Source organism: Eptatretus burgeri, chromosome 3 (genome assembly GCF_056783735.1).
Source record: "Eptatretus burgeri isolate ZD-2024b chromosome 3, Ebu_testis_v1, whole genome shotgun sequence".
NCBI classification, from domain to species: Eukaryota; Metazoa; Chordata; class Myxini; order Myxiniformes; family Myxinidae; genus Eptatretus; species Eptatretus burgeri.
In genome coordinates this window covers 64,068,206-64,092,091 of record NC_140963.1, presented here as the reverse complement: position 1 = coordinate 64,092,091, position 23,886 = coordinate 64,068,206, and the positions used below count along the sequence as shown (strand labels likewise).

Here is a 23,886-nt window from a genome sequence, read left to right as displayed (position 1 = left end):
GGATGGATGTCGCACTTTGATGCTTTGTTTTCAAATCCTTCCTGGCCAGATATCCTCGGTATCCTGATTGGATGGTGATGACTGCCCCTTCCGTGGCAGGGTCACCAAGGAAGTGACTATTCATCCCACTTGTCTCAAGCCAATGGGAAAACACCACATCAACATGACGTGGAGATGTTTTTTTTGGTGATGTTTAGACTTAAATCACGTGATGTGGTGCCACCATCATGACCAACACGAGGTTGAATTACTTTTCCCATCTGCACTCGTCGCTGGTGCTCAAGAGCTGAGTCTCGATCACATTTGGGACTTGTACATGGACTGCAAGATCTCGTCCTGGTGGAATGTCCCTGATAGCTCGGAGAACTTGATTGTGAGGAATGCACCTGGTTTGTAAATTTGTTTCCTGTTGATTCGGACTGAAAAGAAACCATGTCATTTCCATCACAGAGGTTCTTCAGATGCTTCCTCGTTTGGTAACCACGGTAGTTTGCCTGCAGAAAAAAGGTCAAATTACAATGATGGGAGAAGGTTCATTCAACCAGTCACAGTGGATGAGAGTCCAGATTCACATCGGTTGGAGATGGTTATCAGTTTATGGTTAAGTTAATATATTTTGTAGCCATTCACAACACATGTATCGACAATTGGTGAAAATAATTATGCATGGGTTTTTTAAATTATCTGAGCGCCACTCCTTCATGCCCAACACATGATTGGATTCCAGGAATTATTCTTTTATTGAGGTTTGAGCAACAAAGAAAAGCAAAAACAACTCGAACAGTAGTCGGGAGACCCCAGACATACGCCAGGTGGAACAGTTTATGTTTTATATCCCACTGATAGGTCGGATCTCGATCCATAACTTCCACAATCTAATCGGCTTGTTCTTGTCACCTCCTCACCTCATCCACCAAGTTTTGTCTGACTCCGTCCACAACGTTTTGAGATGTCGTGCTATGTATCGTTTTTAGCCCGATCACTCACTTGTGAGGAATCAATCAAAAAATTATCGCATCCCGATCTTCACCAAAATATAATCATCGCTGATACTCGAAACAAATGACAAAATCCTGCCTTGACAGTGTCGCGAGTGGTCTCCTCTGTTTGGAGGTTCCTTGACACCAGGTTACACTGCTTGCGATCTTGAGTGTAGTTGCTGTCTGGGCAGCAGTATTTGCACTGTCCACAAATTGATGAGGTACTTTGGACATTTCAGGTGAATGACTATCTTTGGATGTGAAATGGCAACACCAGGTGATTGTCGACTCATCTGAAATGATTTTTTCCCCACTCATGGGAAATATTGTCATTGTGAGTGACAGTTAGAATAATTTTTGAATTTTTCGACATCTCACACTCAGCAGGGCATTTCCCACAGAGGAATTTCCTCCTCCCCATCGATGCCAACCTTTAGGGCTTGCCCATGTTCTGTCCTTGTAAATGCTGAATGCCAAGCGAGGAAGCAGCACACACCATTTTTAAATCTGTGGTTTCACTCGGCTGGGGTTTCAACAGCCGACCTCTCAGACTCGGTGCGGACGCTCCAGCCATCACACCAATCGAGTTTCAAATCCCAGTTCAATTTGCCAATCTGCCTGAATATTTCTTCTGTCCAAGTCTGTCTATCCATTTCCTTTGTACACATCCACTATACCATCTGAGGTTCTTCGAGTACACAATGAGTGCATTGTTGTCAACTTGCACAAAACAAGGATATCAGGGACCCACGATGATGCAAGCTTGACCTCATGATCATGAAGCTTGCACTCAATCATGTGAAGCAGGAAGTGAGAAGATGAAGACATCAATGGACTTTTTCCTGAATTCCATGGACAGTCGTACACAATGGACAAATCACAATTACGTATGGCTCAAACTTATCACCAAACTTGCTGATCCATGTTGTAAGAACAAACCATCCCAAAATGTAAACCTGGTGTATTTCTATCCATTTCATATCTCGAGGGTTGTTGAACAGAAAATGCATAAAGTGGTGCTCTTACCTGAATAATTGTGTCACTTTCGTGCTGTTTTTGGAACTCATTCCCGATGACGTGGTCCTTGTATGATGCTCGAATAGCACCGACTTCACCATTGTTTACGGAACCTGGCAAGACGCTCTTCTTCATCCCTGTTCCACACGAGTCGTCGGTCCCGTGGTAAACCATGATTGGGATGACAGCATTTATCAGCCCAACGTGGCTGTTGAATTTGGAATGAGGGTTTTTCAGCGATTCCTTCATTTTGAATTGAATATTTGCATTCTTTTTCTTTATTAATGCTCGAGCATTTCCTTGCTGCAAATGGTTCACCAATCTGTATGGAGATACCGGTGATACTCGATGGTTCAAGATCTTGTCAGACCAGTGATAATATCCGTTGTTGAGGTCATTCTGCAACTGGGATTGCCCAAGAGACAGTGTGCTTGCCGTGTCGTTCAGGGTTCCCTTGTTCTGCTGCTCATGACGTCTTCCGTGTCGGCAGGAACAATGGCACAGCATAACATTCCGTTTGTTTTTGTGCCATGCTTGAATATGCTGTCGTTGATTCATCAAGCAATGCCAGTCTGTTTGGGAGAGTTGAGGGTGTGGGGTGGGGCAGTGGAACCATGGCCATGTTATTGAGTTAAACATATTAATGTAATTATTATCATTAATGGAAAGTGAATGCAATTCCAAGGCAATTACAGGAGGTTTAACTTACTGTGGGTCTGTTGCCAACATCTCCTGTCCTCACGAATCTTCTTGAAAGCAAGAAATGTCTGCAAGACACAGAGCAGCAACAACAATACAATTTAAAACAATGATTCTCACTTCCTGTGACTTCCATCAAATTCTGCACATTCTAAACAAGGAATCAGGGAAAAGGGTATTTCACTTGTTCAGTTTGCATCGTTTTCACATTCCATTCTGTATTCAAGCAACTCATTTTGTCCTGTTGGCTTTTCTCTACAGCAACACACTTGTGTGTCTGTCGATCCATCCGCCCGTGTGTAACTCCACTTTCCACCCATTGGTTGGACAGCTGGTCGGACTCCATCCACAATTGTAACCTGTAAAATCATACGGCTGCCATGTTCGTCCGATGCCAAGCCAAATATGCCGTCGGAGCTGTCATCGTTCACAATCGCCATGCCCTCTCGATAAGTTTTCCCTTCAATGTGAAATAACCAAAGCGACTGTTTCAAGGATCATCAAGTATCGAAAGGTTGGAGCCATTCTGCATCACCGTGCCGTGTGAACTCCACACAACATGAAGGCCACACTATGTAGAGCCCTCAGTCTTCAGTCCTTAGGCTTCAGGCATCTGGTGACAGCCTATGTGCCAATGTAATTGGAATCTATCCGAGCTGTATAACCACAATGTATAATATTGTTGCGGATTTCGCGCCCGCCGGCGTGCTGACGGCCACGTAACTCGAATCGCGGCACGTCGCCCACCGGACGGACAATCCAGTCGTGACCCTCTCGGACGAACGCCGGGAACCAGTCACGGGTGGACCTTTCGGTCTCACCGCGATCGAGCCAATCAGCCCCCACGTGGGATAGGGTTGCTCGCCAAATTCGACCTACCTAAGTACCCACGCGGAGGGTAGACCGGGCGATCGCACCTCGCCGCAGGTCGACTTCGGACACGGGCCACTTAAGCGACCCGTTCCGTACTATCAGAATAACCGAGCGGTGTTATCGTCGACCTCGACGGTTCGATTAATTATCGGGCGTATTCAGCCCACTACCAACCCTTTACGTGAAGCAAGATGAGGATTCAATGGAGGAAAAGACGAAGCGAAGCGGGAGAACAGTTCAACAATAAAGCACATTTATTCGCGGCACACGGGAAGCACACAAATACAATTCCACCAAATGCACACAAAAAAAAGAAAACACAATTCCATTTACACAAAAAGCAAATATAAAAGTGAGAACACAGTGCAGAGCTAATACCGACTACCGAGCACACGGCAACACTTATACAATTCTACTTCACAGACGGCGCCGACAACACACACCCAAAACCAAGGAAAGAATACCCTCAAGAATGAGGCGGGCCTGAGGCCGAGACCGGGTCGCGCCTACCCGTCTGGTGATGAGACGCGGAGCGGCGATGGCGCCTCTCTCCGCGGGCCTCGCGGACAGTGTCAGGCAGGGGGTGGGAAAAGGGGCCCCCTTTGTCGCACTATCTCAGCGCGGGGGGAAACAGGAGGGGGTTACTGATGCTCGGGGTATAGAGGATCTTTATTATCCCTAGTGTGCGTCTCCACCTCGGCCAGGTCGCGCTGCCGGCCTCCCTCGGGCGTGCAGCTCCCGGCACCGACGCGAGCACCCCCTCGTCTGCCTTCGCCGCTGCCGCCTCTCCGCCTCTGGACTCTCCACCCTGGACTCTTCTTTGGGCTCCCCTCGTTCGACTCCCTTCAGCTTCTCCAGCTACTGCAGGCTTCGGGCTCCAGACTTCCACACTCTTCAGCTTCTCCAGCTACTGCAGGCTTCGGGCTCCAGACTTCCACACTCTTCAGCTTCTCCAGCTACTGCAGGCTTCGGGCTCCAGACTTCCACACTCGTCCCCTCCGTTCCGACTCCTTCTCGTTCTGCTGACTGACGAACACCGTCCTTTTTATCCCCCCGTAGCTTTGCCTTTGACCCCCTCCCTTCGACCTTTCACCTCGCTCCCCATTGGCCCGAGAAAAAGTGGGCGTGAAGGCTTTTTGATCCACAAATTTGCATATATCGATCGTTCTGGAGGCGGGGCCAAATCGCCCCTCGCTCACCGATTGGACGGCAAAAAGTGGGCGTGTGTCGTTTTTGATCCGTTTTTGAAGCACAAAATCCGTGATTTTGTACACGCTGTTCAACGTGCGCCCTGCACGAGTCCAACACCGGTACCCACAGCGGGGCAAGAACGGTGGCGATGCTACGGTTGCGAGGTGTGACGTGAAGGTCGTGGCGGTTGTGGTGAAGCGGCGTTGTGGTTGGTGGTTGATGTTGTGGTTGTGGTGGTAATCATGGCGGTTGGTCCAAAATAAAGATAGTAAAAGAAAAACGGCTATCCTGAAGAGTCGCAGCTCGCATAAATGACATGTATTCCCACTAGACAACGGGTTTGGGCCTAACTACACATGCACTTACCGAGATACCTCACCTAAGGGACCTGAATGGTGGTTTGCGAATTTGGTAACCACAACACTACCCCCTTCCCTTTTTACAGACTCGTCCCGAGTCGTCAAATTTTCGTGTGCCATCATGTGTAGTTTTCCCCTAGTACATTTTACCTACGGATCCCTGAGTGCGACATTCATGGTATTCGTGTCCCCAAAATAAATAACCTGAGGGCTGCGTAACTATCTAAACAAACTCACTCATACGGACGACTTAAATAAAATTGCCGGCGCTAGGACAGACATGCCGGGGGCGCACTCATATTTACAGTACATCTTAACCTTAACTTACAAATTTTACACTAAACCATGGCCCAGGATCATTGAACTCTGCAAAAGAAAGCAGTTAGCAGGGAGCCAGGCTGCCCACATGCAGTCTCTGGCTCAAACAATGCAGGTGACAGGGAACGTGGCTGGCTGCTCACACGCAGTCCAAGGCCTTCCCTTTTGAACTGAACGCAGTGAACCACAACGGTGCATGGGCTGCACAACGCAGTCTCCGTGCCAGCTCAAGTGGCACACGCAATGAGCACAACGAATGAATGGATGAATGGATGGATGAATGGATGGACGCAAACACGGTGCACGGGCCGCCACTGCAGGCCCGTGTTGTAGCTGCCAACAGGGCAGTTCTCGCAGCTTGCAAACTGTTGCCTTGCGGATCCTGGCGCACATGGAAATGAACAGGGGGGGCAAAGCAAAAATTGAACGGGGTTGGTGAACGTGGGCAGTGGGCATGGCATGGCAAAGGTGAGCAGGCAAACACAGCCCGCAGAAGAAGGCCGCTGCAGGCAAACACAGCCCGCAGAAGAAGACCGCTGCAGGCAAACACAGCCGGCAGATGAACTGGCCGGCACAGGCCTTGAAGTACCACAGCTGCAGATGAAGTGGCCGGCACAGGCCTTGCAGCAACACAACAGCTGCCGACGATCCAGCCGGCACAGGCCTTGAAGCAAAACACGGCCAGCCGATGGCACAGGCCTTGCAGCAAAACAACAGCTGCCGATGAAGTTGGCCGGCACAGGCCTTGAAGAAAAACAGCCAGCCGATGAAGCTGGCCAGCCTTTGCCGTTCAGTGGAGGTTGGTGGAGGGAGTGCGGTGGTGCTGGCCACTTGGAAGGCGGGCTCGGACCTACCTACCTGTCTCCCTCCCAACCTATCGCCTTTGCCTGTCACTGTACATACCCACTCCCTTAATTTGTGAAAAAGCCAATTTAGCCCCAACTTATTTTTTTGTTGTTTTTATTTTTACTCCCCCACTATAAATCGTCCCCTAACCCCCTTTATCGTCCTTGTTCGGCTAACCTATCCTGTCACCTAGCCTACTCCCAACCCCTACGTTCCCTTCCCAGAGGGGAACAAGGGAGAGCTAACGTCCTGTGTCGAGGCCCAACGAAGCCTCAGAATGGCCTCCCCAGAGTTCGGCGATCTTAACACCAAGTGGGTCCAGCGGCCCACAACGACAGCGAGGGGATGGATGGTGCGGAGGGGTACATCTCCTAATCTACCCTAACCATTTAACTGTTAAACTACCCCGGGGCTTTCAACAAGCGCCTCTCGCTTAAACTATTGGTTCTAACAACCCAGATTCCCGTCGCCTGTGTTGGTGTCCTCACAATTTCGGGCCTCGCCCCCCAATTTTCTCTCCGTGCCCTCACACGGTCTCCTGGCTGGGACACGTGGCTCCCTCTGGCAGGCACGACCCTCTGCCGAATCTCCCGCTATGGCACCCCCGGGCACTACACTGCCTCCGAGCCTACCAGCTCCCTAACACCGGGGAGTGCCCCCCATGGCACCTCCCCTGAAACGCACACGTGGCAGGCCGGCCTCCCGGGCCCCTTTCCGAGGGTCACCCGTGCCCACAACACTGCCCACGCGGCTAATGGCGCCCCGGGCCCCCGCACCAAGCAGGCGCACCCGTGCCCACTACGCTATCCCGGCCCCCCATGGGCCCTTGGCCTACCACGGCCGACTAGCCTGGTGCCCGGGGTACCCACTCAGCGATACTCACCTTTCGCAGCCACGCTCCCAAGCCCGTCAACAGGGCTCCTGCACCCCTCCAAATGGGTCTCGAGCCTACTTTCCCACCAACAACAAAACGACCTCCATTTTTCAATTTAACTAACCCAGCTAACTCACTCTACACTGACCCCGGGGGTCCCTTGGGCGGGAGTCACTCCTCCCCCCAATCACTCATCGCACCATGCATTCCCCATTCACTCCATACACACAGACCCGCTGGCCTCACTCACTCACCATGTACTCACCTCACAACTCTCCAACTCTTCAACACACACACCGCTGAACTCTGCCATCCTTCTATCTACATCCCCTAACTAACTCGTGCTCCCACGTCGTCCCTTAAACTAGTAGCACGTTCCTTTTAACACTACGTAGCTAAGCTGCGTCCCCTCTACACATCCATCAGTCTGTCACTGTCTCCAAAATAATCCCATTTTATTTCCCAACCTAACTCTGGCTACAATCCCTCTAACTAATCCATTCCACGGACTCCATGAGGACTTACCCCCTGCCCCATGGAGTCGGTCTAGCTAAGCTAACCCTTCCCCCTAACTAGTTTCCATCCTGTGCCCAGGTAAGGGGGTCTTCCACCCCTTGCCCAGGAATCCTTTGCACCCGAAAGTGAGGCTTACTGTTTATTTATTTTTTTTTTTTTCCATGCGCAGCACCTGCGCGGCAACTCAGAGCTCGCGCACTTTACACCTGCCCGTGACGTCATGCAGCTGCACGTGTTCCTCGTCCCTCCTTGGACGGGACCATCCGGCAGAGATACCCCTCCTGCCGGATTCCAACCACACGTGCAGCCATGACGTCACCGTGCGCAAAAAAAAACACAAGCCCCACGTCTCGAGGGGTTTCCCACGCGAACACATGTGCTTTGCCCGTTGGAGCTGCACACACACGATCGCGTGGAGAACCCGTCCGGTCCAAATCCATTTACCTGCCTAAACTTTGTCCGTCCGCGGGATCGGCAAATCCACCGCGTGCGTTTCCGGACCGGGACTTCACTCTCGCAAGCGAGCACGTGGTGGTCTCGTGCGTTGCACAGCACGGACCGCGTGCTCACTGCTGGGCGAACCCGGCACGGTCCCCGAAATAGCTACAGCCGCTACTCGGCTTTCTTTCATCTGTCGTCGTCGTCGTCGCCATTCAACCCACGCACTCCCGCGTGTTACGACGCACACAGTCCACACCATCACATTCACACGGGGAGACGCGGCTGCGTGCTCCCGCATGCCGACCGACATCTCCCTCACATACCGCTCTCTCACACACACGGTCTCCCTGGCACACAGCGACCTTGCACACGGCCGTTCACTCACGCGTGCTTCACTACTCACACAAACCATACTACTCACACGTGGTGCTCCATTCACTCGCGCGGGGGCACTCACCCGCGGTTCCTCACCCACGCACGCGAGGGCACTCAACCGCTGTGCCTCATCCACACACCGTGCCTCACTCACACACGCGGGGGCACTCATCCGCGGTTCCTCACTCATACTGGCCGTTTCATCCACACACACGGCCTCTCTCACACACGGTGCCTCATCCACACACGGCGTGCTGGGAAGCACGCACTCCGGCACCATCGCCACCACACCACTCACACACGGGGTCGCTTCCACACACGGGGACGCACTCACACCTTGCACCACACACACAGGGACAACCACACTGGGGATTCGAGTCCCCACTAGGGTCTCCGGGGCCTCTATACCCCCCAAGCTCTCCAAGCACCCGTTCGCAGCACTCCTCCCCTCAACTCGCAAAGCACGACCGAACTCACCTGGTCGTGACTCTCCTCAAGGGGGCATACTCCCTCCCCTCGTTCCTGGAGGAGGCCATCCAGGTGCTCGCACTGGGTCCCTACACAGTCCGCCAGCTCACCCCCATGATCCTCCACTACCTCCGTGTGTGTGTGCGCGTCACTTACCCCGTCTTCATCGTGCAGTCTCTCCTCTATTTTTTCTGTCTCCCGTGTCTCTATACATTTTCTCTCCTGGTTCCTTTTTTCTGTCTCTTCCTGGTTCCTTTTCCTTTCCCATCTGAGTCGTTCTTTCTCTCTGAGCCCCATTAGCTGTTCGTTCTCTCTCCGTTTTCGTTGTTCAATTTCACACTCATAGAGTTGTTGTTTTCTTTCCCACTGTTCCTCCTGCTCTTTGTTTTCCAATCTCATCGTTTCTTTCAATTGGCTCATTTCCTTCCTGTGTTTCATTCGCTGTTCTCTCACGACTCTTCCTCGTTTCCTCTCCTGTCCTTCCTTCTCCAGTTTCATGGTTTGCTTCATTTGGTTAATCTCCTTTTTGTGTTTCATTTGCTGCTGTCTCATTACTCTTCCTCGTTTCCTCTCCTGTCCTTCCTTCTCCAGTTTCATGGTTTTCTTCATTTGGTTAATCTCCTGTTTGTGTTTCATTCGCTGTTCTTTGTCTATCTCGTACTCCAGCCTCAGCTTTTCTTCCAATTGGTCAACCTCAGATTCATGTTCTTTTTGTTTTCTATTCCATTGTTCCTCTCGTTCTTCCCTCTCCAATCTCGTTGTGTCCTTCAATCTCCTGATTTCTCCTTCCTGCTTCATTCCTTGCTCCTTTACTTTCTCCTCGTATTCAAACCTATTTTTTTCCTTTTGTCGTTCAGTTTCAAATTCATACTCTTTCAGTTTTCTATTCCACTGTCTTTCTTGTTCCTCCTTCTGCAATCTCGTCATTTCTTTCAACTGACTGATTTCTTTCTCCTGTCTCATTCGTTCTTCCTTCATTACTCTTTCTTGTTCCTCATTCTTTAGTCTGGCCTTCGCTTCCAGCTGTTCGATCTGTACAGTGTGGTTTCTTAAAGTTTCATTTTCCGTTCTCTTCCTTTCCTCTTTTAACACTCTCAGTTCGTTTTGTAGTTCCCTCTCTTTGTTTTGGTGTTTCTGTAACTCAGAAACTTTCTTTTCCAATTCCTTTCTCATCTCCGCACACTCAGACTTTGCTTTGGCTTCTAACTGTTCTTCCGGCTTGCGCTTGTGGTTTTCTACCCGTCTTCCCAGTTCCTCTGTCTCCGTTTTTCCCTCCAGTCCCAGCTTATCAACTCTCTTCATGTCTTGAAGTCTTTTCTCACACTCCACCGTTTCGACCTTCAATCCCTCCTCTGTCTCCTCCTGGCTTTCTTTTAATTTTTCTAATACCTTCTTTACCTCGTGTCTCGTCTTACACGTCTCCCGAATTATTTTCTCGCCCGCCCCGACCGCGGGCCTGACAGCCGTTGCACTCCCCCCAGCTCGTTCGTCCCAGCACGTGGCAGCGCCATTTTCTCGCCCGTGGTCCGCGTTTCGCTCCTCGCCATTGCCATAATGCCTGCCTGCAGGCCTATGCCCATGCTCTGCATCTCACCCCGCATTTCTTTCATTTGGTTTTTCGCTTCGAGTGCGTTTCCATCCATTTTTTTATTTTCCATTTGTTGCGTATTTCTCTTCATTTCGTTGTTCCTTTCTTTCATTTCGGCATTCCTGTAATCCAGTTTGTCATTTATGCTCTGCACGAGTTCCATAACGTGCTGTATTGTCACCTGCCCTGGCCACTCCCACTGACTACATTTAGCGGTGGGGTTATAATAAAAAAACCGACCAGATGAACTGCATCGATGCCTTTCCCAACCTTCTGGTACGGGTTTCTCTTGCACGGTGATCTCGTCCTGAGCCATGGATTCTACATTACTATTACACATACCTAATCCACCGGCACCCGCTCGCCTTGAGACGCCATCTTGCTTCTCGTGAAGGGTTAATTTAACTCGCTCGTAATTTGGAGGGAATCGGGGGTCGCTTCTCTCACCCCTGGACCGATTCCCGTGAATTTAGCCGGAGACAGGAGAGCCTGTTTTCCTGTTCTCCGATACCAGTGCCGCGAGGAGGGCGATGGATATGTATCGCACGACCTGACACCAGTGTTGGGAATTTCGCGCCCGCCGGCGTGCTGACGGCCACGTAACTCGAATCGCGGCACGTCGCCCACCGGACGGACAATCCAGTCGTGACCCTCTCGGACTAACGCCGGGAACCAGTCACGGGTGGACCTTTCGGTCTCACCGCGATCGAGCCAATCAGCCCCCACGTGGGATAGGGTTGCTCGCCAAATTCGACCTACCTAAGTACCCACGCGGAGGGTAGACCGGGCGATCGCACCTCGCCGCAGGTCGACTTCGGACACGGGCCACTTAAGCGACCCGTTCCGTACTATCAGAATAACCGAGCGGTGTTATCGTCGACCTCGACGGTTCGATTAATTATCGGGCGTATTCAGCCCACTACCAACCCTTTACGTGAAGCAAGATGAGGATTCAATGGAGGAAAAGACGAAGCGAAGCGGGAGAACAGTTCAACAATAAAGCACATTTATTCGCGGCACACGGGAAGCACACAAATACAATTCCACCAAATGCACACAAAAAAAAGAAAACACAATTCCATTTACACAAAAAGCAAATATAAAAGTGAGAACACAGTGCAGAGCTAATACCGACTACCGAGCACACGGCAACACTTATACAATTCTACTTCACAGACGGCGCCGACAACACATACCCAAAACCAAGGAAAGAATACCCTCAAGAATGAGGCGGGCCTGAGGCCGAGACCGGGTCGCGCCTACCCGTCTGGTGATGAGACGCGGAGCGGCGATGGCGCCTCTCTCCGCGGGCCTCGCGGACAGTGTCAGGCAGGGGGTGGGAAAAGGGGCCCCCTTTGTCGCACTATCTCAGCGCGGGGGGAAACAGGAGGGGGTTGCTGATGCTCGGGGTATAGAGGATCTTTATTATCCCTAGTGTGCGTCTCCACCTCGGCCAGGTCGCGCTGCCGGCCTCCCTCGGGCGTGCAGCTCCCGGCACCGACGCGAGCACCCCCTCGTCTGCCTTCGCCGCTGCCGCCTCTCCGCCTCTGGACTCTCCACCCTGGACTCTTCTTTGGGCTCCCCTCGTTCGACTCTCTTCAGCTTCTCCAGCTACTGCAGGCTTCGGGCTCCAGACTTCCACACTCTTCAGCTTCTCCAGCTACTGCAGGCTTCGGGCTCCAGACTTCCACACTCTTCAGCTTCTCCAGCTACTGCAGGCTTCGGGCTCCAGACTTCCACACTCTTCAGCTTCTCCAGCTACTGCAGGCTTCGGGCTCCAGACTTCCACACTCTTCAGCTTCTCCAGCTACTGCAGGCTTCGGGCTCCAGACTTCCACACTCGTCCCCTCCGTTCCGACTCCTTCTCGTTCTGCTGACTGACGAACACCGTCCTTTTTATCCCCCCGTAGCTTCGCCTTTGACCCCCTCCCTTCGACCTTTCACCTCGCTCCCCATTGGCCCGAGAAAAAGTGGGCGTGAAGGCTTTTTGATCCACAAATTTGCATATATCGATCGTTCTGGAGGCGGGGCCAAATCGCCCTCGCTCACCGATTGGACGGCAAAAAGTGGGCGTGTGTCGTTTTTGATCCGTTTTTGAAGCACAAAATCCGTGATTTTGTACACGCTGTTCAACGTGCGCCCTGCACGAGTCCAACACCGGTACCCACAGCGGGGCAAGAACGGTGGCGATGCTACGGTTGCGAGGTGTGACGTGAAGGTCGTGGCGGTTGTGGTGAAGCGGCGTTGTGGTTGGTGGTTGATGTTGTGGTTGTGGTGGTAATCATGGCGGTTGGTCCAAAATATAGATAGTAAAAGAAAAACGGCTATCCTGAAGAGTCGCAGCTCGCATAAATGACATGTATTCCCACTAGACAACGGGTTTGGGCCTAACTACACATGCACTTACCGAGATACCTCACCTAAGGGACCTGAATGGTGGTTTGCGAATTTGGTAACCACAACAATATAGACACATGCACAGTGTCCATTGTAATTGGAATCTAACCGAGCTATATAACCACTATGTATTATATAGACACATCCACAGTGTCCATTGTAATTGGAATCTAACCGAGCTATATAACCACTATGTATTATATAGACACATCCACAGTGTCCATTGTAATTGGAATCTAACCGAGCTATATAACCACAATGTATTATATAGACACATCCACAGTGTCCATTGTAATTGGAATCTAACCGAGCTATATAACCACAATGTATTATATAGACACATCCACAGTGTCCATTGGAATTGGAATCGAACCGAGCTATATAACCACGATGTATTATGTAGACACATCAACAGTGTCCATTGTAATTGGAATCTATCCGAGCAATATAACCACGATGTATTATGTAGACACATCCACAGTGTCCATTGTAATTGGAATCTAACCGAGCTATATAACCACAATGTATTATATAGACACATCCACAGTGTCCATTGTAATTGGAATCTATCCGAGCTATATAACCACAATGTATTATATAGACACATCCACAGTGTCCATTGTAATTGGAATCTTACCGAGCTATATAACCACAATGTATTATATCGACACATCCACAGTATTTTTTTTGTCTACTTTGTCGAGGCTCGTATGAGAGCGAACACACAACGCACATCAAGGGGGGCATGAGACAAGAGGGGAGGGAGTGGGAAGGACAAAATAGTGGGAACAGAGACATTTGGAGATCTGTGGAAGGGAGAGGGATGGGACGGGGAGCATGGGGAATATAAGATTGACATTACAGGGACTTTCAGGAAGGAAAGCAGGGAATTTGAAGGAGGTGGGCTTAGGTGGATTATCGGGGGTAGAAAAGATCGAGGATTTGGATGGGGGATGATAAGAGGTGGTGGTGAACAGCTGTTTTGAAGGCCTGGAGGGAAGAATGGGAATGAATAGAGCGAGGGAGTTTATTCAAAGGCGGGAAAAAAGAGGAATGAAAGAGGGAACGTGAGCAGTGATTCGTGATTTTGGTAGTTCTACCAGAAGGGGGTTGTTGGCGGACCTTGAGCGCCCTGCGGAAATGTGGTGGGGACAAATTGCAGAGAGAGCAGGGGGCGAGGCTGGAGAGGAGATGGTAGAAGACAGAAAGACCACCGACGAACCTGACGTGAATGAGTGAGAGGCCCAAAGACTCAGCCTCATTGCGGGAGATGCCAATGATCCGAAATGCCTTGGTTTCTACAGCGTGAAGCCGAGAAAGGTGGGAGGCAGTAGCACCAGCCCAGAGGGGAGAGCAGTACTCCATCAGGCTGCGGACAAAACTTTGTAAGTGGTCTGGAGCTCAGGTGGGCCGAAGAAGGACCTTGCACGATGGAGGATTCCCAGTCGGCGACTGGCTTTGGAGGCGAGGTTTGAAACGTGGCTTTCCCAGGAAAGGTCATGGCAGATAGTGAGACCCAGAAGCTTGAAAGAAAGGACTTCTTCCAGAGGATTGTTGAGAAATTGGATGGGGGGTGGGGGTTCTAAACGGTCCTTTCGAAGAGACATTGTGAGAGTGTGAGATTTGTCCGGATTGAAAGACATGTTCCACGTGTTGGACCAGTTTGTGATTTTATCCAGATCTGCAGTGAGCGAACAAGCTGCTGCTTGCCGGTCTGAGGGATGACCTATGCTACGGCTGAGGGTGGAGTCATCAGCAAAGAGATATGGAGGATTTTCCAGAGAGTCGGAGAGACCACTGATGAAAACCAGAAAAAGAACAGGGTCCAGAACGCTACCTTGAGGAACTCCAGCCTGGACAGGAAGGGGGGATGAAAGAACTCCATTTAGGGCCACACGTTGACTGCGACAGGAAAGGAAGTCTGTGAGCCATGAGTGGAGATGGCCTTGACTTTGATAAAATAATATTAAATAATTCCGTAAATTCCTCTGGAGAAATGGAGTATTTTTGCTTCGGTCGACTTCGACTTTAAATCTTCAGAACTGCAGTGTTTTTGCTTCGGTCGATTTTTTTGCTTGCTTCGAGTTCGTTTTAACTTCGATTTTAATTTTGTCTTCGGTTTTCGCGATCGCTTAGGACGCTTAACACTCAGTTGTCAAAATTCTGGTAAAAATCGGATGTTTTGGAGACGTTTTGAGATTGTATAAAAATATTTCACCCGCCGCGTCACGGCTCGTCACGTGGCACAGGGCGCTCGAGCAGACGCGTCGTTGAGTCATGTAAAGTTTTTGCGTGTGTGCGCTGATGTCATCGCGCTCGCCCCAGCGTCCTTTCGAGTTGGGTGGGCCATCGAGTGTGACCTTTACGTTCCGTTAATCCGTGATAACTCGAGCTGGAAGAAGCTACCAATGTCAAATTACACCACATGATTCAGGAGGGTGATGGCGAGCGCTGATTAGATTTTGGTCAAAATCGCTCAAAGGTCAAGCTCACAGTGAGGTCAAAGATTTGATTTTTGATGGTTTGGTACAGAATTATCATATAAACTTCTGGTTTGCGTCGCTACCTTCTCTAGAGACAGCTTTTATGAGACAAGGTCAGAGGTCAAGTTGACGATTTCGTAAGTACCAGTCTATGACTGCTTGTTTGTTTGTCTGTCTGTCTATCAGCAACTTTACAGCAAAACGGCTTTTGCAAACACGATCAAATTTAATCCACAGGTGGGCAATGAAGATTGGACGACCCCATTAACTTTTGGGTCCAATTGGATCAAAGGTCAAGGTCAAGGTCTCGAAAAGATCAAAATCGTTTTTCGCTCATAACTTCGTCAAAAATGATCTGATTTACTTCAAACTAAGCTTATAGTGAACCTTATTCTATTTGTCATTTATAATCCTACCCATTCCTACAGTGAAAAATGCATATTTGTGAAGATCGGTGGAGTCCTAAGTTTTGGGGGTCATGGTCATCAGTCCAAATTACATATTTTCCATTATTTATCAAAAAAGGTTAGAAATATGCGTGTTTACTATGGAAGACATATATCAAGTCCTTTATTGGCTTTCATTTGACACCATGACCTTTCACCTTACATGGCCTTAAAGGTTAAAATCATTTTACGGTCACAGCTTCGTCAAAAATGGTTTAATTGACTTCAAACGAAGACTAAAATATTCCTTATTCTATTCCTTCTAATCAACATTCAGGTTAAGGATGTATCAAATTTAAATTTGATCCCCAAAATAACTTTATGCCTGAAATGGGTGGGATTTGTTGTGCCTGGTTTGTTTTATTTTCCTGTGAGAAATTGAGGCAGCAATCTGTTGCCTATATACCACCCAATTAACTATGTGGCATTCTCTTGAAGGAGGACTTTTATCATCGAGGTTATGCGGGGCTGTGCTAGTTACCTATATGTTAAAGAAGCTGGATTTCTGCATCCGTCAATCCCTCTGTGTAACCTGCTCTTTTTGCTGTGATATCATTATGGTGTTACATCTGGAACGTCATGACAGCCTTACATCTTCTGCTAAGCTTGGCCTCCATGGATGTACACGTCATCCCGACATCCACCACACAACCCGTCCCGTCACTTCGCTGACGACAGTTGAATACCATAACCTATAAATCTGACGATTTGATGCCCCGAGGCGACATGCTGAATGCCAGATGCAAGGAACGGGATGATGGACTTGGCAAGATGGCGGTGTAAAAATAGTGTTAGAAAGAGTTCTAAGCCTTTATAACAGTTTATGACTCAATGTGAACAGCACTTTGCAAGTTGAAAAAAATAAACGATGCAAGTTCCATCCCTGGTGGTGAACCAGTCGGTGGGCGAGCCAGTCGCTGAGCGAGCCAGTTGGTGACCGAGCCAGTCGGTGAGCGAGCCAGTCTGTGGGTGAGCCAGTCGGTGAGAGAACCAGTCGGTGAGCAAGCCAGTCTGTGGGTGAGCCAGTCGGTGACCGAGCCAGTCGGTGAGCGAGCCAGTCTGTGAGCGAGCCAGTCTGTGAGCGAGCCAGTCTGTGAGCGAGCCAGTCGGTGAGCGAGCCAGTCGGTGAGAGAACCAGTCGTTGGGTGAGCCAGTTGGTGGGTGAGCCAGAGGTGGGTGAGCCAGTTGGTGGGTGAGCCAGAGGTGGGTGAGCCAGTTGGTGGGTGAGCCAGTCGGTGGGTGAGCGAGTTCAGAAAGAGGTTCACATGTTTGATAACACAGCGTAGTCCATATTTATTTTGTTTTAAAATGTAAAATCTTCTCAACCAACATTGAAAATCAACCGTGATTGTCACGTTCTTTGAATGATCATCATGTTAAATTTACATCTTCACTTCTTGATACTTTAATTGAATTTCGATTTGTAATGATTGTGTAATCAAATGCTTGAGATATAACAATTCCAAGTCTGTTCTGGGTTCAATTCCAGACCCCATGATATACCTTTGGAATGGTGATCCACTGCAGACAGGCCATTATATTTAGTCACGTGACACTGAGCTGGAGTGAAACAACGTGAGCTGAATTTTGTATTTGGTTTTATTCATTTTATTTCGAGACATTTCTGGACAGTCTTGTAAAGTGAGAATTTATTCCAATGAGTCAGTTAGTGGTGATAAAGGGCTTTCCAAAATAGGCACACACACACACACACATACACACACACACATACACACACACACATACACACACACACACATACACACACACACACACACACACCCTTACCTCAATCAGATTTTTTAAGATCCAGGTCAAAAGAGCTGAGATGATGGAGCTCACGAGGAAGATGTTTAGAACGTCGGTTTCACTCCATAAAATCTGTAATGAGGTTCGACCTGTTCGAAACAAAAACAAGAGGAGGTTAACAAGCGAAATTTGGGGATCTTTTGATAACACTAGAAAAGTGTGATATTAACACAGTCGATGATTGTGATGTTAACAGAGTCGAGAAGAGTGATATCAAAAAAGAGTCGATGAGTGTGATGTTAACAGAATAGATAAGAATGATGTTAACATAGTAGATGAGTGTGAAGTTAACAGAGTTGATGATTGTGACGTGAACATAGTAGATTAGTGTGACGTGAACATAGTAGATGAGTGTGACGTGAATATAGTAGATGAGTGTGACGTTAACATAGTAGATGAGTGTGACGTGAATATAGTAGATGAGTGTGACGTTAAGATAGTAGTTCAGTGTAACGTTAACATAGTGGATGAGTATGACGTGAACATAGTAGATGAGTGTGATGTGAATATAGGAGATGAGTGTGATGTGAACATAGTAGATTAGTGTGACGTTAACAGAGTAGATGAGTGTGACGTTAACATAGTAGATGAGTCTGACGTGAATATAGGAGATGAGTGTGACATGAATATCGTTGATGAGTGTGACGTTAACAGAGTAGATGAGTGTGACGTGAACATAGTGGATGAGTGTGACGTGAACATAGGAGATGAGTGTGATGTTAACATAGTGGATGTGTGTGTCGTGAACATAGTAGATGAGTGTGACGTTAACATAGTGGATGTGTGTGTCGTTAATAAAGTTGATGAGTGTGACGTTATCAGAGTAGATAATCCCCTCTGTTAACTTCCCTCCATTTTCCTCACTCAATCTTCACTCTCTCCACACCCACTCGGATCTCATCATTAGTGATGGATCCTTTTCAATTATTAAATCCTGGGAGCCACATTTGATCTGTTTTACACGGAACTTGTACAACAGAGGATGATCCGTGTTGCTTGGACATTATCACGACTATGACATATCGAGAAATCATCAAGTTATTGATAACTAAACAAGACAAATCGATTGGATGACGAAGAGTCACTTACGTTCTTTTGAAAATGAAGTTTCACCTTTCAGGAACTGCAAGAACACAAAAATCAAAAATGTTAAACTGTGCAAGGTTTTCACTCACAGATCTTCAAGTTCAACCCAAGTCCAACAAAACAAGAATAAAAAATTCAAATAACTCTCGTTAATTTACACACGAGCACTCGAGTCCTTGTGCATCATTCCACGAGGTGTAATTAATTAAATCGGGGAGTGAATCGAGGAAATAACAGAACATGTAATTGATGAACATACAATGGCATGGGGGGAGGGAGGGACGAGGGGAAATACAAGATAGACTATCCCAACAGTGTTAATCCGGGTAATAATAGGGTTGGGCACACATCGACTTTTTCTCTGTTGTCCCGTTAAAAGGAGTGTTTTTTTATGGCCCAATTTCACGCTGATCACGAATCCGTTGAAACTTTTGACCTCGTATGATGTCTTAGGAGGATTTGTAATGATTTGTCTGAGTAAGACATCATCCTTGGTCAAGTTTCAACGGATTCGTGATCAGCGTGAAAAACGGCCATAAAAAACACTCATTTCAACGGGACAACAGAGAAAAAGTCGATGTGTGCCCAACCCTAATATTACATGCCCGAGTAAGCACCAATTATCAAATTTTACCTGAAAAGTGGGTAAATTTGGTGGCCATTTTGAATTTTTGCATTTTACCAACCTAACACATCATCCGATGTCAAAAAGTGCAATGGATTCGTGATCAGCGTGAAATTTGGCCATAAAAAACACTCCTTTAAAAAAAAGTATGGTTGTATGCCCAACCCTAGTAATAATGAACTAACTGTTCCACCACCAATTAGGAAATAACTATTTAATAAATTACTCCTTTTTATAAAAACACAAAACTCTGTAAAACAAAGCCTTGCGTGGTTTAACGTCCCGTGGGATGAAGGTGTGTGTATTTGTCGAGTGGGTGTGCGATCATACCTTCAGAAAGGTCGGAAGACCATTTGAAATTTTTGTGCAGAAAGAGTGAAAAATCCCTCGAGGTTTCTGAGGGTCAGGTTTCTGTGTGAGGGACACAAGAACAAGAAGAATTGGGAATTAGTTAAAGTTGTTTCACCGAAATGGGGACAAATGATCAGTTGTCCCTCAACGATTGTGACGTGTGATGAAGGTGGAGGGGTGGTTGTGTTTGTGGTTTTGTGAGTGGTATGTGGTTGTGTATGTCGTTGTTCTGGCCTGCTTGGGTGGCTGTGAGTGTCTGTCCTGGTGTACATTTATATCTTCTGGGATGAAAGTGTACAATTCTGGAGTGGTTTGTGTGATCTTACCTTCAGCAAGAAGGATGGAAGAATTTTAGAAAGATTATTCCACAAAGACTGGAAAGTCCCTTGAGGTTCCCGAGGAATGGCTTGCTGTGTGATGGAAACAAGAAAACAAGAATAGAGAATGAATCAAAGATATTCCACTGAAACTGTGATGAGTGTGTTCAGGGTGAGCTGCACTCAGGGAAGTATTTTGTCGATGTTCGTTCAGCATGAGATTCGTGCTGTTCTGGGTTCAACTGGGTGAGTGGTAATTTATTGGAATCAACCACACGTGTGGACTGGCAGGATGTATGAACCACACCAGCAAAGGTAAACTGATCATCCCCTCGCTGATTGTATCGACCGGTTTGCACCGACAGGGAAGGGATGGGAAATGTTTGGTGACAATCCCACATCAGGGATTTGAACCTGGGATCCCAACAAACTGACCGTAGGTGGGAACATTTAACTACCTGACCCACAGCCCTCAGGAAGGTGAGTTTGTGGAGGAATGATCGCTGCCATACCTGAATATAATGAAGGGGGATCGGAAGGTTCTTCAAGATTGTTTGGAAAAGCTTCACAGAAACTTCCCAGAGATCCTGCAGGACACACAAGGAGAAGGGAATTACCAACACTGGTCAACGTGATGTAAACCCAACCTAAACCAACATCAGTCAACGTGATTTAAACCCAAACTAACTTAGAGCAGTCAACAGATTTAAATCCACACACCATTCAACATGATTTAAACCGAAACTAACTTACACCAGTCAACATGATTTAAATCCAAACTAACTTGCACCAGTCAACATGATTTAAACCCAAACTAACCTGCACCAGTCAACATTTTTTAAACCCAAACTAACCTACACCAGTCAACATTATTTAAACCCAAACTAACTTGCACCAGTGAACATGATTTAAATCCAAACTAACTTACACCAGTAAACATGATTGAAACCCAAACTTACTTTCACCAGTCAGCATGATTGAAACCCAAGCTAATCTACACCAGTCAACATGATTTAAACCCAAGCTAACCCACACCAGTCAACATGATTTAAACGCAAACTAACCTTCACCAGTCAACGTTATTTAAACCCAAACTAACATAGAACAGTCAACATGATTTAAACCTCAAAGAACATAGAACAGTCAACATGATTTAAACCCAAACTAACTTTCACCAGTCAACATTATTTAAACCAAAACTAGCTTACACCAGTCAACATGATTTAAACCCAAACTAACCTTCACCAGTCAACGTAATTTAAACCCAAACTAACATAGAACAGTCAACATGATTTAAACCTCAACAAACATAGAACAGTCAACATGATTTAAACCCAAACTAACCTACACCAGTTAACATTATTTAAACTAAAAACTAACCCACACCAGTCAATATGATTTAAACCCAAACTAACCTGCACCAGTCAATACAATTTAAAGCCAAACTAACTTACACCAGTCAACATGATTTAAACCCAAACTAACTTACACCATTCAACATTATTTAAACCCAAACTAACCTGCACCAGTCAACATGGTTTAAACCCAAACTAACCTACACCAGTCAACATTATTTAAACCCAAACTAACCCACACCAGTCAACATGATTTAAACGCAAACTAGCTGACACCAGTCAACATGATTTAAACGCAAACTTGCTTACAACAGTCAACATGATTTAAACCCAAACTAACCTTCACCAGTCAACGTTATTTAAACCCAAACTAACATAGAACAGTCAACATGATTAAAACCGAAACTAACATAGAACAGTCAACATGATTTGAACCCAAACTAACTTTCACCAGTCAACATTATTTAAACCCAAACGAAGTTTCACCAGTCAACATTATTTAAACCCAAACGAACTTACACCAGTCAACATGATTTAAACCCAAACTAACCTTCACCAGTTAACATTATTTCAACCCAAACTAACCCACACCAGTCAACATGATTTAAACCCAAACTAAGCAACACCAGTCAACATGATTTAAACGCAAACTTGCTTACACCAGTCAACATGATTTAAACCCAAACTAACCTTCACCAGTCAACGTTATTTAAACCCAAACTAACAGAGAACAGTCAACATGATTAAAACCGAAACTAACAGAGAACAGTCAACATGATTTGAACCCAAACTAACTTTCACCAGTCAACATTATTTAAACCAAAACGAAGTTTCACCAGTCGACATGATTTAAACCCAAACTAACCTTCACCAGTTAACATTATTTCAACCCAAACTAACCCACACCAGTCAACATGATTTAAACCCAAACTAACCAACACGAGTAAATGGCTCCAAATAAAGAGGTCGACCAGGATCACACTGTGTCCGTGGGGATTTCACGGTGTCCGTGGGGATTTCACGGTGTCCGTGGGGATTACACGGTGTCCGTGGGGATTACACGGTGTCCGTGGGGATTACACGATGTCCGTGGGGATTTCACGGTGTCCGTGGGGATTTCACGGTGTCCGTGGGGATTACACGATGTCCGTGGGGATTACCCGGTGTCCGTGGGGATCACAAGGTGTCCGTGGGGATCACACGGTGTCCGTGGGGATCACAAGGTGTCCGTGGGGATCACACGGTGTCCGTGGGGATTACCCGGTGTCCGTGGGGATTACACGGTGTCCGTGGGGATTACACGGTGTCCATTTTGTTTCCCATTCTCCATGTTCTTCCCCACATCACGAACATCCTTCCCATTCCTCTCTCCCTCCCAATCTCTGCCCATTTCCCTTTGTTTGGTTGTGACAGGTTCATAATCCCGATCTGACCCCATCGGGTTAATTGACCCCGTGACGTGAACAGGCCCCAAATACCATCACCATGAACTGTTCTACCTACAAACACTCAACGAGCACCATGTCGGTGATGTGTGGTCCACAGGACCAAAGGACCGTCGGTGATGCGGTGTATAAACGACGGCCCAAACGCCCCCTCCGGGTCCTTCCCCCAGGGAGTGTTGGAAGAGTTCAGTTTTTGTGTAAAAGTGAAACGAACGTTGATCCTCGTCCTCCTCCACTTCATTACAAGGATCCACACGGAACGTGGACGGGGAAGAGGACACTTGGCCCATCAAGGCTCCGTTACATCAACAACACATAAATTAACCCACAACACCGAACCGAACAACAAACATGGACAAAGGTCCCGGTAATTACATCAACAAACTCACCGTTTACTATTACTCACCCTTGTGGAGATCGTGTGTCGGTGATAAATGGAGTAAATGAGGTGAATGACGGTGAGGAGCACGAGAAAAACTCGTCCACACTTCATGATTCTCACGAACAAATGAGGGATCAGCGTCGTGGGTTCAAATTGGGGGACGTTGGGAACAATGGGGAACCATGGGAAAAATGGCAACAATGGGGAACCATGGGAACAATGGGGAACCATGGGAACAATGGCAACAATGGGGAACCATGGGAACAATGGCAACAATGGCGAATTAATTCAGAACGATAAATGATAAAAATAAACATCATAAATATATTTTACAATAAAAATACTGAACATTAACATGAGATTAATACTTCAATTATAATTATTCACTAAAACGTTTTTTTTTAATCCTTCAAATGAACGAATAAGGAGTTGATTTCATTCCCATATCGCATTCATTCCCCCGGTAACGGATTTCATTTAATTTATTCGCTCCTGGTGTGTTGGGTGAGTCAAAAGTACCAGGACACCGTTTTCGCTGCTTGTTCAAGATTTGTTTATACACCGCCCCGTCCCTATTCCATCGAGAGCCGCTGTATGACGTCATCTCCAGGCCGGCGAACCTTTGGGTGATCTTAGTTTTTATTC

General features: G+C 47.5%; 1 protein-coding gene across 1 annotated transcript; it reads right to left on the bottom strand.

The window, feature by feature from the left end:
- On the bottom strand, positions 1 to 23,800 carry LOC147030073 (uncharacterized). Its single transcript, XM_085873778.1, has 9 exons — positions 23,266 to 23,800; positions 20,572 to 20,646; positions 20,069 to 20,152; positions 19,722 to 19,802; positions 18,770 to 18,803; positions 17,660 to 17,769; positions 2,707 to 2,764; positions 2,007 to 2,569; positions 1 to 494 (listed from the first exon to the last, which is right to left on the bottom strand). The coding sequence occupies exons 1-9, from the start codon at positions 23,470 to 23,472 to the stop codon at positions 159 to 161; spliced, it is 1,548 nt and encodes a 515-aa protein (XP_085729904.1). The 5' UTR covers positions 23,473 to 23,800; the 3' UTR covers positions 1 to 158.
- Between the last annotated feature and the right edge of the window lie 86 nt (positions 23,801 to 23,886).

Bases quoted from the DNA above. Each gene is read 5' to 3' on its own strand.
- LOC147030073 (XM_085873778.1), bottom strand. From the start codon at position 23,472: ATGGTTCCCCATTGTTCCCATGGTTCCCCATTGTTGCCATTTTTCCCA. The intron at 18,804-19,721 runs GTATGATCGCAC...GTGTTCTTGCAG, and splicing joins GTCTTCCGACCTTTCTGAAG to TTCCTGAAAGGTGAAACTTC. The intron at 2,765-17,659 runs GTAAGGGTGTGT...TGTGTCTTGCAG, and splicing joins TCTTAAAAAATCTGATTGAG to ACATTTCTTGCTTTCAAGAA.